Genomic DNA, 15,368 nt, shown 5'->3' on the forward strand with positions numbered 1-15,368 from the left:
GAGCAGTGCCCCTATGAAGACAGGCTGAGGGAGCTGGGCTTGTTCAGCTTGGTGAAAAGAAGGCTGTGGGTTGACCTCATTGCAGCCTTTCAATACCCAAAGGGAGCCTACAAACAGGAGGGGAATCAACTCTATGAAAGGGTTGACAACTGCAGGATAAGGGGAAATGATTTTTAGTTGAGGGAGGGAATATTTAGGTTGGATGTCAGGGGGAAGTTCTTTACAGAGAGAGTGGTGAGGTGCTGGAACAGGCTGCCAGAGGTTGTGGATGCCCCGTCCTCGGAGGCGTTCAAGGCCAGATTGGATGGGGCTCTGGGCAGCCTGGTCTAATATTGAATGTGGAGGTTGGTGACCCTGCCTGTGGCAAAGAGGTTGGAGATTCATGATCCTTGAGGTCCCTTCCAACCCTGGCCATTCTGTGATTCTGTGATTCTGTGATACTTGACAGAGCTGGACAGATGGCAGATCTACCATGTAACTGCCTGACATGAGATCTACACGGTGCAGTTCGCTGGCCCTATGGCAAGGAAATGAGAGATGACAGCCAGATTATCATTGTGATAAAAATATGCTGATTGGCTGAATGAGAACTAACTGAATTTGCTTTCTTGCTTGCAGATTTATTTGTTTGTGAAGTAATTCCTAAAGACTGAACTACAGAGTTTGAATAAACACTAGAAAATAGAAACCCACTTGTTTTGTTTTTTTTCCCCATCAGCAAAGAAACACATCTGAGTGCTTACAGGGTCTGCTACATGGATGTGTCAGACCAGTAAACATTCCTCTGTGAATCACATAAACCATGTTTGTACCTTCAAGAGGCAGATCACTATAAGGGAAATCCTCAAGTCCTCTGAAGGCTGAAAGAAAGCTGAAGGAGCTGACCTGAAATGTCAAGGTGCTTTCACAGTTCCCTGGTAAAGATTGGGGATTTGTAATTATCCTTAGGCTTCTAACTTTTTGTTCTTTTATCTAGTAGTTTGGGATTATCTTTTCCTCTCAATCTTTGGTAGAAGAAAAACTACCAAGAAAGCATAGGAAATAGTTTCATTCTCTTTTAGGAAATTTTAAGTTTTCTGCATTTTATCAGTGTTTTCTCTCATTTCTCTGCACCTCATTGTAACCTGACCCAAATACTTTCAAAGTAGTGTAAAGAACTGAGAATGAATAAAAACAGTGCTTTTAAAACATGCTGGATAAAACCGGATATAACACAGGCAAATTGATGTATTTCTACAGAACTTCTGTATAAAATATCTCAGTGTATGCCATTTATCTTGTCAAGACCTATAAGGTAATCATTTTGTATTAAAATTTTACACACATTAAACTATGTAACTAATAAAAGCTGTAATGTTGCCTGGGATTTTTGTAACTAAAGGGCAGGATACAGTACTTGGTCATGTTGAACTTCGTTCCATTGGTCTTGGCTCATTAATCTAGACCCAGATCCTTCTTAAGGGCCTCCCTATACCCAGGCAGATCAAGACTTCCTTCTAGCTTGATGTCATCTGCAAACTTACTGAGGGGGCACTCTATCCCCTTGTCCAGGTCATCAATGTAGATAGATATTAAATCTATTTTAGATATGAAAAAGCACAGGCCCCAATACTAACCCCTGCAGAACAGCACTTTGATTGGTTGCCAGCTGGATTTAACTCCATTCACCACCACTCTCTGGGCTTGGCCCTACAGCCAGTTATTTACCCAGCAAAGAAGTTACCTGTCCAAACCACAGGCTGCCAATTTCTCCAGGAGAATACTGTGGAAAACAGTGTCAAAGGTTTTGCTAAAGTCTACACAGACTACGTCAACAGCCCTTTCCTCATTCACCAGGCAGGTCCTAGGAGGAGAACATGTTGGTCAAGCAGGATCAGCAGGGCCTGATCCCCCAGTTGTCCTGCATCTACTCTATGATCTCAAGATGATCTGGTCCATAACTTTCCATGCCACCAAGGTCAAACTGACATGCCTATAATTCCCTAAATCCTCCTTATGATCCTTCATGTAGATGGGAGTCACATTGGCAAGCCTCCAATCCCCTGAAACCACTCCGGTTGACCAGGAACACTGACAGATGGTGGAAAGTGTCTTGGTACTCTGCTAGCACTCTCAGCACACACCATAGCACATGATAATTTCTGAGTTCTAAAGTTTGAATATATAGAAGTTTATTTTTGATTTTCAGTTTTATTTCAATGAAGTGTATTTTATTCAGTGTATTTCAATGAAGTAAAATAATGTACTGGGTGTAGTCTTTTTTTTTAAATTTAATATTTTAGCATATATGAATCATGAACAGGACATTCTCTGCTTTACGTACAGCTTTAACACCTCAAATTCTCTTTATAGATGAGTACTTCTCAAAGTATATTTTAGCTCTGAGATTAAGAGCCAAAAAAGTCAAATTAAATGCATATTTGACTAAATAACTGAGTCTTAGAAAATTGTATAGGATTAATGTCATGTAATTAAAATGCTGAATTAGTACAGTGTATACTGACTGAAAATTGTAGGCTTGTGAGAATGTTTTCCACTGAGGACATTAATTTGGTTCACTGTCATCCCTTTTATGAACAGCAGAAATATAAACTTGTGCAATTCACAGTAATTACAAGAAACCATAAAACACTGCAGAATAAGTAATCCAGTAACTGAAAACTTACCATGTATTCAAAAAAATTTCAACTTTGCATTTAATAAACTTAATGCCAGTTACAGTTCATACAGTTAATTGCAGGTTTGGAATTCAGTGGAATAATTGAAATAATAAAATATTTAATTAATGTATTTTCTCATATATGAAACAGTGCATTAAATTGCTACACTTATGATTTCTTTTTCTAATTAGCTAAAGAACAATCAGTCATAACATAAAGCATACTTGTGGAAAAAGTCTAAGAAACCTGCCTTTATTCAGTGATGAAGGGCTATATAAATGGTTCCCAATCACCAAGAGGCCAGAGTATTTAGGAAGGAATAACAACTTTTTTAGTTATCCATCAATTTGACAATTTTCAGATACACTGTTTTTTAAAAAAACTGAAGCTGGGTGTGCCTTTGTAGTTGCTACAATGTCCTAGGAAGATCTAATGCCAACAGAAGTACATGTGAAACATAACTCCCTTCCCTTCCTGTTCTCCCCGCAAGATGTTGAGTGAAGAGGTAAATACAAAGCTTGCAGCAAGGTTGATGACTGAAAGTTTATGTATTTGGATGATGTGAAGCTGTTGGTAAGGATTGTATTCTGTCTCTGAATAGAATGCTTTGAAATAAGTTACAAAATCTGATACAACTGGAAACAAATTTGAGGAATTCAAGCCTAAAAACTCACCTGCACAATAAATTTTCATTGAGAATCATTTCAAAGTCTGAGGTAGAACAAATACTGCATCTTCTTGTTAAGAGTCTTCAGAGTTAAGAATTAGGTTGCTTCTATGCATTCATACAGTAAGAATGTAAAACACCTCTTCACCCACTGATGATTTGGACATAAATAAACAACAATGGAAAGAGCTTGTTTCACACCCTTTATGACTGAACTGGTTTTCTCCACAGAAGAAAATAAATAATAGTTTTAAATACGAAAGATTTTGCTTTTAGTGTTCTAGTGAAATCTAGAACAGGAAATAAGCTTCTTGTTAAAGTCCTCTTAATATTTCTTTGCAGTTTGTGGAGAGAATTCAGAAGAAAATATTGGAGCCTATGCCTATTCTTTCAATGAATTTCAAGATTTCAATTTCACTGTTACATGAATTATATCTTTTTTTCCAAGATTCAGCTGTGAGAATGGTCTTTAATGTCTAGCCTAATCTATACACTCAATTTACTGCCTTAATCAAGAGAAGACCCCTCAGTCAGAATTCCTCCATGTCATGTGAACGGCACGTACATTGTTTTCTCCATTGAAAGAAGAAGCTGTATCATAGTTTAACTGAACATGAAGCTTTTAGCAGGCTGCAGTCTGGTGAGGTAATTTTCGTTCTAAACAACATCTTAAACTAGGAAAGCAGAGTTTGTATTACATGATTTTAATCACCTGTATAAGCAAGGTGTCTAAGCCCAGATCAGTTCTTAGGGTGCCCTTTTCAGTCAATGGACAAAGACTGATATCCTCATGAGCTGACAGGTGATAACTAACTCTAACCTCCACTGCCTCTAGAGCAGAGATAGCTACAATAAATTTAACATTAAACTTTAGACGGGTAAATCAGGAGATGGAGTCAGAAATGATAAATTTTAAATTTTATCCTCCATTCTTGTGCTGTTTGATACTTTTTTTTTTTTTTTTTTTTTTTTTTTTTCTTTTTTGGACAAAAAAGAAAAAAAAAATCATCACAAAGTCCAAAGAGAACAAACTAAAATAATTTTAAAAAGCTTTTGATTTCTAAAGGCAGGAACAAGGTCATTCTTGTTCAACAGCAGTTAACGGATTATGTGCTTATTTTGGTGTTACTGAATTTAATCCAAAGAATGAAGAGTTAATCCATGCATGCCATTCTTTTAAGAAAACATCTATTTAGAACCTGTCTTAATGTTTTGGGTTTGTTGTTTTTTTTTGTTTTTTTTTTTTTTTTTTAAGAAAACAAATTGAAAGACAAAAAAAGTTGTTGTTGTTTTTTATTTATTTTTTTAAGAAATGGTACAGAATCCTAGAACTAAATCCGAAATTCTGCATATTTTCATGCTTGTGAACTGTTATCTCTCATCATAAATATTTCTATTTGCAGACTGAAATACTAAAATTGCCCTGCCAAATTTAAAATAATGTTTGAAATCTGGAACAGACTGGGGATTTTCATGCATGATGATTAGTCACGCATAAAATCACACTTTTCCTCTGCTTAGAGGTAATTGTGAATGTGGAATCATAGGATCATTAAGGTTGGAAAAGACTGCTAAGATCACCTTGTCCAACTGCTGTCACATCACCACCATGCTCCTTCTAGCAGTACAAATCATAGTCAAGAAGTTACAGTATTGGTCCATTCAAGGGGTATATCTACAAAATCCACACTGATTCAAGATTTCAAATGTATAATTTTATTTCACTACAGCAGAAATAATTTCTTGAAGTTCCCTTAGGAGCACGAACATCTCAGGAGAAAAAGGTTGTTCTACTTTTTTTTTTTTTTTTTTTATTCATTTTCCAGATTGGCAAGAACATACTTCATTCCCCCGATGTTGAATCACAGTACCTTTTTTCTTAGGTATTAGTAACTTTAACTGTATTGTACTCATAGTTCAATTGTTTGTTATATTTTAAAAGTGATGGAAATGTTTATCCAGAACTTCTGATAACTCCCTGATAAAAAAGATTATTTTTAGCTGAAAAGTAAATGATTAAACACGTTACATGATAGAAAGTAGTTTCTCTATAACACAGAACCAAATTCTTTTCTCAACAGTACATCCCAAATTCCAGCTAACATTTCCCCATTCATGTATATAAGCTCAATTTTGGTTCAGTGACTTTCAATTTACTGACTAGGTATAGTAAAAAAGATATATGATCTATTATACTACAAGTGAATAAATTGCTTCTCCTGTTAACAAAATAGATTCTTGCTTTACTTTCATCTGCAGTAGTAACTCCCCTTTTCTGCATTCAGTCATGGGATATATTTGTTTAAGCAAGAAAAATGAAATTACCTTTCTTCCAAATTTAGTATTACATATCTTCATGTTAAAATCCAATTTAGAACAAGATTAAGTGGAATAAATATAGCCTCTCATTGCTTTCCCCATTTTGTTTACTGCTGTTCTGCTGATTTCAACTGACAAGAGCATTGAGCTGAGAGGGAAGCAAGGTAAATTCAGAAGGATCTGTGAATGCATTATCATTGTCTTTATTTAGCAGTGCCATCAAACCATACAGGAAAAAAATGACACCAATTCAGCATTTTGATAGGCTAAGACCTCACTTGTAGTACAATATTAAATGACCCTGAAATATATATATAACATACAGTATGAAGTAACCTCAAGATGACAGGCATCTCTGGGCAATAAATTATCAGTCACAAAAGGAGGATTTGCATTTAAATTACACAGAAATCCGAAATATGTAAAACATACATTAGGGCAGGATATGGTCCTTTGAATGTTATTCTCAATGCTCGTACCAGCAGCAACCGTCATCTGAAAAAGGGGGCAACAGAGATTCTGCTAAATGGAACAGAATTTCTAAAACTGCTACAGTATATTTAAATTATACCATGTTAATAAGATGAATGTTATTACCATCATTCAAGCAAGCTGATCTGAGAGAACAAAAATGTGACTCAACTGACATTCACAAAGAAAAATTGAAAGTATTGCTACCTCTTCTGACTGACGAGGTGCTGAGAACAACCAAACACTACGACACTTGTGTGTGCTGCGCTGTGTTCTGCAGAAGAGAACTCTGAAGCATTGCCAAATAGTCAGATAACTTTGGATAAATAATTGTAGCTCCATGGCTAACTTTAAAATGAGTTCTCCATAAAGCAAATGATTTGCAAGAAAAAAGGAAAGTAGGATTTTCTCTTCCAAATTACTCAAATTAAAACTTTTTATGGATAGACACACTAAAAAAAGTCAAGTTTGTAAATTATAAGGAAGAATATACTTATGAAACTGATAAATTTTTCATGATCTCTCAGACTTGTTTATCACAGCAAATAACCACAGTAATGAAAAACTTTATGGAAAAAAAAAAGCTATATGTTGTTAGAAATCTGAAAGACCCTTTTTAGCATTAAGCATTATTTTCCTTCCTTTTTCATCAGTTTTTTCATGTGTTTTTGCAGAGCCTAACAAAGAGCATGCTTCTTTAAAAGCAACCCTTACTAGTAGGCAATCTGACATTTCTGCAGATCTCAATTTAGTGGGAACGAACAGCCAAAATATTCAAAAATTTCTACAAGTGCATTTTAGACATCTGGCTCAATCCATTCTGACTGCCAACTTAAAAAAAAATGAGTTACAGACTAACTCTCCTAATAATTTCTTTCCATCATTGACAGAATACGTAACAATACACACAATGTTCAGCCTCATTATAGCTGAGCTGCATTATCTCTCAAAATAATTACTGACCAACTTTAATTCTGTGACTATTTACCAATTCAGATCAGAGAACCTGATACTCAGAACTAACAGAGTTCTGAACGGACAGTATTTTGGTGTTCAATTATTTCTAATAGAAGAAAAATCACATTTGAAAAATGCAACATAATGTAAGATGTGTTTTTAGAATGACTTTGCTACTATAATTTACATTGATTTTTTATCTTGACTATATATTATAACTTATTTATGCAGCAAAGAAAAATGTGCCCATTTTCAGTATTTTTAACATCAGCCACAGGCACATACCTATCTATGAAATATACTGCTAATGCACTTCACATTCTGATTTGTAACAGTTTTTTAATATTTAAAATGACTTTAAAATTCCAGTGCTTTAAAAGTAAATTATGCTGTCAATGGGAACAGAAAGATCAAATCTCGAATTTTATGCAAAACTCCCCATTCTATGCTGGCAAATTCTTAGCTTGCTTGTCTCAGATTTCCCTTCTTCAGATTCAGAACCTTAAAACATTGAAAGCATTTTATAATGCTTTTTGATGGTTTTTAAAAGAAATTTTACTTCATATGAAGTAGCTACTTTTGAAACGAACATTTCCATGCAAAGAAAATTTGTGGTCAATTCACAGACAATGCTTAGGTGGATTTTTAACATCATTTTTGATACTGAATTTTGTAAGAAAAACACAGCCCACATTATGTTATCATGACATTTTTGTAAATAAAAAATAGCACAAGAAAACATACATTAACAATTTTATTCATTAGCTGTTTTACGCATCTTTCTTCAACATTACCTTAATACTCATTAATTTTAACTTCAATGTTCATACATACTCAACTCTCAAAAATAGTTCAAACAAATGCATGTTTATTAATGTGTAAACTTACACATCTTTGCACATTTTAACTTTCATACATATATGTACATTGTATATCTGATGATTTCAGATAACGTTGTCCTTTTCTGTGAAAAGGTGGACTACTGTACACTTTTGACTGCTGCATCTGCACACTGTAAACTAATTCATCTTTGCTGTACAGCACTGATTTACCAACACTACACTGAGTGATTTCAGCAAAACTTTTCATATTACATTTTAAATATTTTCCCCTTCTCTATTATATAATCACAATTAAATGTTTATTAATGTAAGGTATAAAATGAAATGCCTTCAATTCTAGCAACTTATGGGTTTAAGGTCCAGTATTTTTACTCTTCTGGTCTAGTATGGAAAACTAGAAATGAGTGACTCTTGATATTTCAATACTGTAAGGCTATTTCCTTAAAGTGTGGTAATTTTCTAATGCAACTGGAGTCGTTGTACTTAAAAGGTCAGGTTTAAGAGAAGAGAAATGAAATGAAAATATACAGGTAAGAAGTATGAAACCTGTGCATTATTTCTGAAATTGTTTGCCTTCAAACTACGTATGCTAAGGATACATTTTATACATGCATTATACATACATTTTATTGTCATATGAAAATTTAGAGACAAAATTTATGAATTATGCAGTATAAATAATGCAGCAATTCTTATGCTTGTTTATAAAATATTTATTCTACTCACGAAAGTATTTAATATTATAACACCTCCTTTGTACTTCGTATTCTGGTAAGTGGAATCCATTAGAATTAATATTAATGAAGCTTTCTATTATAGTTTGGTTTGCCTCCCCGAGAAAACGAACAAGCATGTGAATTTATCATAGGAGACAACAGGGTCAACAGGGTGAGAAAATACCAAAACTGAAGCTCTAGAATTGCATCTATTCTGGTTTGGGATGAACACTTCACTTACTATTTGCTGTTAGTCACACACATGCACAGGGACATATTTTCAAACTATATCCTAAATGGTGGACCCTTTCCTCAACCAGTTTGAGGTAAAAATTCTCCATCAGAATAACACTTGGTGCTTCTTAACAATAACTCTGCAGTGTCTATTATTAAATCAGTCACCACAGTACAAAATGCTATTTAGGTATTTTAGTCTATTGAAAATTTCATTTACTTGCATTAATTACTGTTTATTCCCTCATGCTTGTGTCATCTCTATGTGGGGGACCTAGCTGAGGTCATACTTAGAAAGCTATGTGAGCTACCTTCAATGTAAAAAAGACACACACACGAAAAAACAACAAATGAAAGGAAGCTGCTTTTCAATAGCTGGAGATAGGAAGGTACTTTCCTCTAGAAAGCATATGTTCCTTTAGCAGTGGAAGGAAAACAACACGCATAAGATTAAATATTTCAAAACACATTTCACAGTGAAATTCACTACGTATTCTTTGCAACAACCACCCCAGGACATTCAGACTAGAAAACTACCTACAATGAAGCCTATCCTGAAGAAGTGAAGCCTACTACATATGCTATCCCATTCATCATTACTTTGGTGAGCTGTACCTTCAACACTGAAATGAGTTTAATCTATATTCTAATGATGCACACACACAGAAAAATGTTTACTAATGTAGAATCCACAGAATGAATAGTTTTTATTTTGTTTATTCATATCTTTCTTTTTTTAAGCCACTCTAGTTTCAGGTAATAGCATTTGTAATAGAAAACAACAATACATATTATTTCCTTCCTAATTAAAACAAACAAACAAACAAAACAAAAAACCACCCCACTATCTCAACAAACTTTCCACTTAATCTAATGTTTTATATTGTTCCACTATACTTTTAGCTTCCCATAGGAGGTATCTTTGTGAGAGACCTCTTAATGAGCTGTCAGTAGGATCTGTGGCACAAAGGGATCTTTTATTGTTGAACCAAAATATATATCATTCATTTTCCTTCCTCCTAAAACCTAAAACATCTTGTAATACATGAACCTTTTTCTTAAATCATATATTTCCATTCAGTTAGACATTTAGTGAAGCGTAATGACATTGTAAATATGGCAAGAAAACAAATGGTCCTAAAATATCAGCATTGTTCTGTTAACTCTACAGTGTTAAAAATGGCTCTAAAATTTAAGCAAGGAAAAAGGAGTCTCATTTTACGATCTGAATTAGTCTGTCTAAGCATGTGTATATGCAAAAAAAAAAAAAAAAAAAAAAGCCATAGTAAATTTATATATGTAAGACACAATATAGAATCATAGGATCATAGAATCATTCAGCTTGAAAAAGACCCCAAAGATCAAGCACAACAATCTACCTGATACTACCAAGTCCCATCACTGTCTTAAATACCTTTAAGGATGGTGACCCTGGGCATCACCTTCCAGTGTTTGACCAATTTCTCTGTGGAGCCTAATATTCAGTCTAAACCTCCTCTTTTGCAACTTGAGGTTGCTCCTCATCTCCTTTCATTTGTGACCTGAAAAAAGAGACCAATATCCTCCTCTCCGCAACCTTCTTTCAGGCAGCTGTACAGAGCAATGAGGTTCTCTCCCCTCAGCTTTCTCATCTCCAAGACTAAACAGTCCCAGTTTCCGTGGTCACTCATTATGTGTCTTGTTTACCAGTTCCTTCAAAAGCTTTGTTGCTGATACTCAAGCAACTTAATATTCTTGTAGTGAGGGGCCCAAAACTGAATGCTGTACTTGAGATGCGATCTCACCAATGCCAAGAGTAGAAGGACAATCACTTCCCTGTGTCCTGCTGCCCATCCTACTTCTGATGCAAGCCACGATAACATTTACAGTTGTGTGGACATAAAAGTATATAAGAAACATTGATATCTGTTTTACAAATAACACACACACATCTATATCTAATTACCTGTACAAATACTATGTAAATAATTTTTATATGCTTGATGATGGTTGAGCCACCATCCCTGGATGCGTTTAAAAACCATTTAGATGTGGTGCTCAGGGACATGATTTAGCAGCAGGTCGTTAATTAGGGTAGTATGGTTAGGTTGAGGTTGGATTCAATGACTTTTAAGGTCTTTTCCAACCTGAGCAATTCTATGATTCTATGATTCTAATCTAGTACATGTAAAAGAAAAATACATGTAAAAAAAATCAGTAGGAGCTCTCTTGTACATACATGGTATGTACAAAGTCCTGTACATGCTTGACTTTGTACATGGGAGCAATTCCATTGAGCTACAGGGAAAGTGCTGTCCCTATAAAGTTAAAACTATGTCCAAAATTTTTCAATATCTGGCCATTAAACCATAATATGTAGAGAGATAAACCTTCCAGGATAGAAATCTTCCTACACTAATGTTACATGTTGATATAAGGTGAAGTAATATATAATTAAGATTTTAAAGAGATAATAAGATTAACATTTGTTTACCAGTATCACAGTGACTGAATTGCATTATTATTTCTTGATTAATTATTTTCTAAATGTTTTAGGATATGAATGCTGAATAATGCCATAGTTAAAATATCCTCATATATTTAGGCTATGAAATAGTGACTTAAATGTATTGAGCTTGGGACAATTTTTTTGGTAGCAAATAATGATTCAGAACAGTGATCACAGAAGCAGTGTTTGGGTTATTATAGCCATTAAAATAATCCAAGATCACGTCTCTGTGTTGTACCAAGGCATAAAAATAATTCAGGCATATATTTCATCATTAAAAATTCAGTTGACAGAAGATGTCTAAAAAAGAACTGTCTGACTAGTTCTTAGTCAAAGAAAGAAAAATATTTCCTGGCCTAATTGCCCAAAATTCGTTCACACAGAGACTTTTCAAACTACAAAATATTTTTTTCAAGTGTAGAAAACAAAGGCGAAGCTCTATTCATACCATATAAAAATGTACATCTTGGAATGTTACACTAATTGGTTTACAAACTCTGTGGAAATCACAATGACTACTCCTCTACTCTGTGTAATATGTGTAATGAAGCATGAAGAGCTTGATTTTTATGTTCCAGGTGCAGTTCCAAGTCATTTTATTGATGATTGTTACTGAAAAGAAGGAAAAAGAGGAAAAGCAAATGAAAAATAAAATAAAAAAATAAAAAAATAAAAAGGAAAAGCAATAATTACCCCAAGTCAACTACACATGAAGTACTTCAATCCTGTTCTTCTAATCACCCAGCTGCCTGATATCTTCCCACCTTAGCCCAGGCTGAGGGGATGGAAGACACAGAAGATCCTGCATGCCTGCCAACAGTAAGACAAGCCTGGCTTACGGGGATGAGTTGGGCTGCTGGGAGCTGAGAATCTCCGAGGCATCATTGCAGGAGAGTTGGACTAGATGGCCTTCAAAGGACCCTTCCAACTCTAAGGATTCTAAGATTCTATGATTCTAAACTGCGTGCATGGTCCAGGAAACATTAAGGAGGAAAATAAAAAGTACATGAACACACTCTGTTGCCCAACAGTACAAATGGAATGAGGATTTTTCATTAAAGCTTTGCCCATTCTACTTCCTGCAACAATAGGTCTGCTGAGATTAACAGCCTAAATCCTATATCCCAAAAACAAATTTCATAATCTATTTTCTACAGGTTAAGTACCACTTCTATAACTATAACCTCATTCTATAAACTCAATAAATACAGTTAACATTGTCACACATTGATGTGTATATGTTCCTAAGAGAAAAATGAGCACAGAAGTAGATACTTTTTAGTCTACAAAGTGCTTGAGTAGAACTATTCTAGACTTGGTGGCTCATTTTAAATTGCAGAATCACAGAATGGCCAGGGTTGAAAGGGACCTCAAGGATCATGAATCTCCAACCTCTCTGCCACATGCAGGGCCACCAACCTCCACATTCAATACTAGACCAGGCTGCCCAGGTCCCCATCCAGCCTGGCCTTGAACACCTCCAGGGATGGTGCATCCACAACCTTTCTGGGCAGCCTGTTCCAGCACCTCACAACTCTCTCTGTAAAGAATTTCCCCCTGACATCCAACCTAAATCTCCCCTCCCTCAACTAAAAACCATTTCCCCTTGTCCTGCAGTTGTCAACCCTTTCAAAGAGTTGATTCCCCTCCCTAAATATTAAAGAGGACGCTCAGGGGAGACCTTATCACTCTCTGTAACTACCTGAAGGGAGGCTGTAGTGAGCTGGGGGTCAGCATCTTCTCTCGTGTATCTAGTGATAGGACTAGAGGGAATGGCCTTGAGTTGTGCCAGGGGAGATTTAGGCTGGATGTTAGGAAATACTACTTCTCTGAAAGTGGTCAGGCAGTGGAATGGGCTGCCCAGGGAGGTGGGGGAGTCACCGACCCTGAAGGTGTTCAAGGAATGTTTGGATTCTGTGTTGAGGGACATGGATTAGTGAGAACTATCGGTGATAGATGGATGATTGGACTGGATGATCTTGTAGGTTTTTCCCAACGTTGGTGATTCTGTGATTTATCCTTCTAGAGAAGACACTGTTGAAAAAATGAAGTTTGCTCTTGAATATATGAGTGGGATAGGCATATGATACTGCTAATTCCTGGGAGATTTAATGTTACTGTGTTGGACCAGCTTACACACCATCTGCCTCTTTCCCTCTCTGATGGTACAACACTATAGGTCCTGAAAAGGTCAGGGCCATCATATGCATTATTACTGTCCTACAATAATTTTATTACAACTTGCCACCATGTTAGCTAGGTACTGTGCAAGTAAGCTCTGAGAATATTTCTTATCTGAAAAATATCAGAACAATCAATATGTGTATAAATAAATTTTACTTGGTATACTTTTACATTGGTTTGGATGCCTTGTTTGTTTTTCCTGATAATTTTGAAGCCCAAGCCACAGATTTCAGCTGCAGTAGTACTTCTTTCCCTTAAAGACCCCCAAATCCCTTGAGTCCTCAAAAGACATTGGAATACCAAACAAATATACAAAATGCAGTGCTGTGTTCATCATTTATGTACTTTCAGGAACTGAGGCTGCTTACGATGCAGCCAAGCAGCAGCAAAGACGAATTAACAGTATTTGGTCTTTTTCTCCATTGTTCATAACAATTTACGTCAACAGCCAGATGTCAGAAGTCAGTTCAGCTTCACATTAACATCATGTGAGAAAGCTGCAAGCAATGGCAGATGCAGGCAGTGAAACTGCACCTTGGGAATGCAGCCCAAAGGTGGAGGATATCAGTAAAGAGGAATTTGAAACATTTCCACTGAAAATAACTAAGATGCTATAAGTGAGCAAGAGGCAAAACAGAAGGCTGATTTTAGTCTCCTCTGAAAAGCAGTGTATTATATCTGTGTCATATGAAATGAATTAATTACATTACCCTACAGGTGCAGTGCTTTCTCATATTGCATCAGGATGTGGAAGTAATGTGTTCATACAGGAGAGTCCCAAAATTTTAAAAACTTGAAAATCCATCCCCCCATCCCCCAAACACCATCAAAATAGAAGCAAAACCACTGAGTTTCTCTATTGTAAGCAAACCTCTCAATTTGCAAGGAACTGAAGCAACACATACAATAGATTAAAAACAAACAAAAATGAAATGCAGCCAGGATTCTTTAAAAGTAAGTGGCAACACTTGCTCAGACAGCCAAAGAATTAGCATCAAAGCATCACTGGATAAATATTAGCTTTTTTCCCCCTCAGATTCACTCTAACAATATGGAAGACTACAGATCCAGACAGAAATAGTCTTCCTGAATACACACCAACTGCAGATTTAGACAAATGTCTATCACTAAAGACAAAATCTAGTTTGCAAAACATGTATTTGGGTCAAAAATCCAGATTGAACCATGCCAGCTTGATAACAGCACTAACATTTTCTAATAATAATGAAAAATAGGATTCAATAAACCTTATTTTGGAAAAAGAAATGCACTTTTCTGTATTTTTTAAAAACACGTGAATTTTTTTATCATATTGTCACTGAAAAGTTGGCAACTCTAGGAAAAAAACATCATATGGTTTTATCCGCATATTAAGTATGCTTCAAGAATTAGTTTAAGGTAAAGAAATGCTTCTAAAACATAAGGTGAAAAGAAAGATATGAACTAATAGCCTCCAGAAGAAGCAGCCCCTTAGGACAAACAGCAAACTGTCATGATGTAATGAAGATCTGAGCTTGGTGAATAGGGCAAGTTTCCCAACAGCTGGAAAAAGGGAGATCAAATGTAGATGTAGCAGTTAGGGACATGATTTAGTGGGCATTATTTAGTGAGTTGGTGGTTGGACTTGGTCATCTTAGAGGTCTTTTCCAACCTTAATGATTCCATGTAAATATCCTAATCAATTGAAAAAACATCCCTATAGAGAAGAAAAAAGAAAGGATACAGATCAGTAAAGAGCAGCTGTGATCCAGAATCTGCACCAGCTCTTTACCTGAATCTGAAATTGAGTTCTTTCCATATCTCATCTAAATTAAATGCTTAATGAAAGAG

At 35.5% G+C, this 15,368-nt stretch overlaps 1 protein-coding gene across 6 annotated transcripts in view; it reads right to left on the reverse strand.

The window, feature by feature from the left end:
* PPFIA2 (PTPRF interacting protein alpha 2) overlaps positions 1-15,368 on the reverse strand; it is a 284,143-nt gene that overhangs the window by 120,086 nt on the left and 148,689 nt on the right. For 4 of the 6 annotated variants that reach the window (XM_042815462.1, XM_042815460.1, XM_042815461.1 and 1 more), the window contains exon 3: positions 6,079-6,141. The exons of the other annotated variants lie outside the window; for them this stretch is intronic. In XM_042815462.1, the coding sequence (XP_042671396.1) occupies positions 6,079-6,141 (63 nt within the window). The remainder of the gene's footprint in view (positions 1-6,078; positions 6,142-15,368) is intronic. 6 annotated transcript variants of the gene reach the window in all.

Source organism: Centrocercus urophasianus, unplaced genomic scaffold, assembly GCF_019232065.1.
Source record: "Centrocercus urophasianus isolate 14NV4802_14NV808 unplaced genomic scaffold, USGS_Curo_1.0 seq_15, whole genome shotgun sequence".
In the NCBI taxonomy this organism is placed as follows: domain Eukaryota; kingdom Metazoa; phylum Chordata; class Aves; order Galliformes; family Phasianidae; genus Centrocercus; species Centrocercus urophasianus.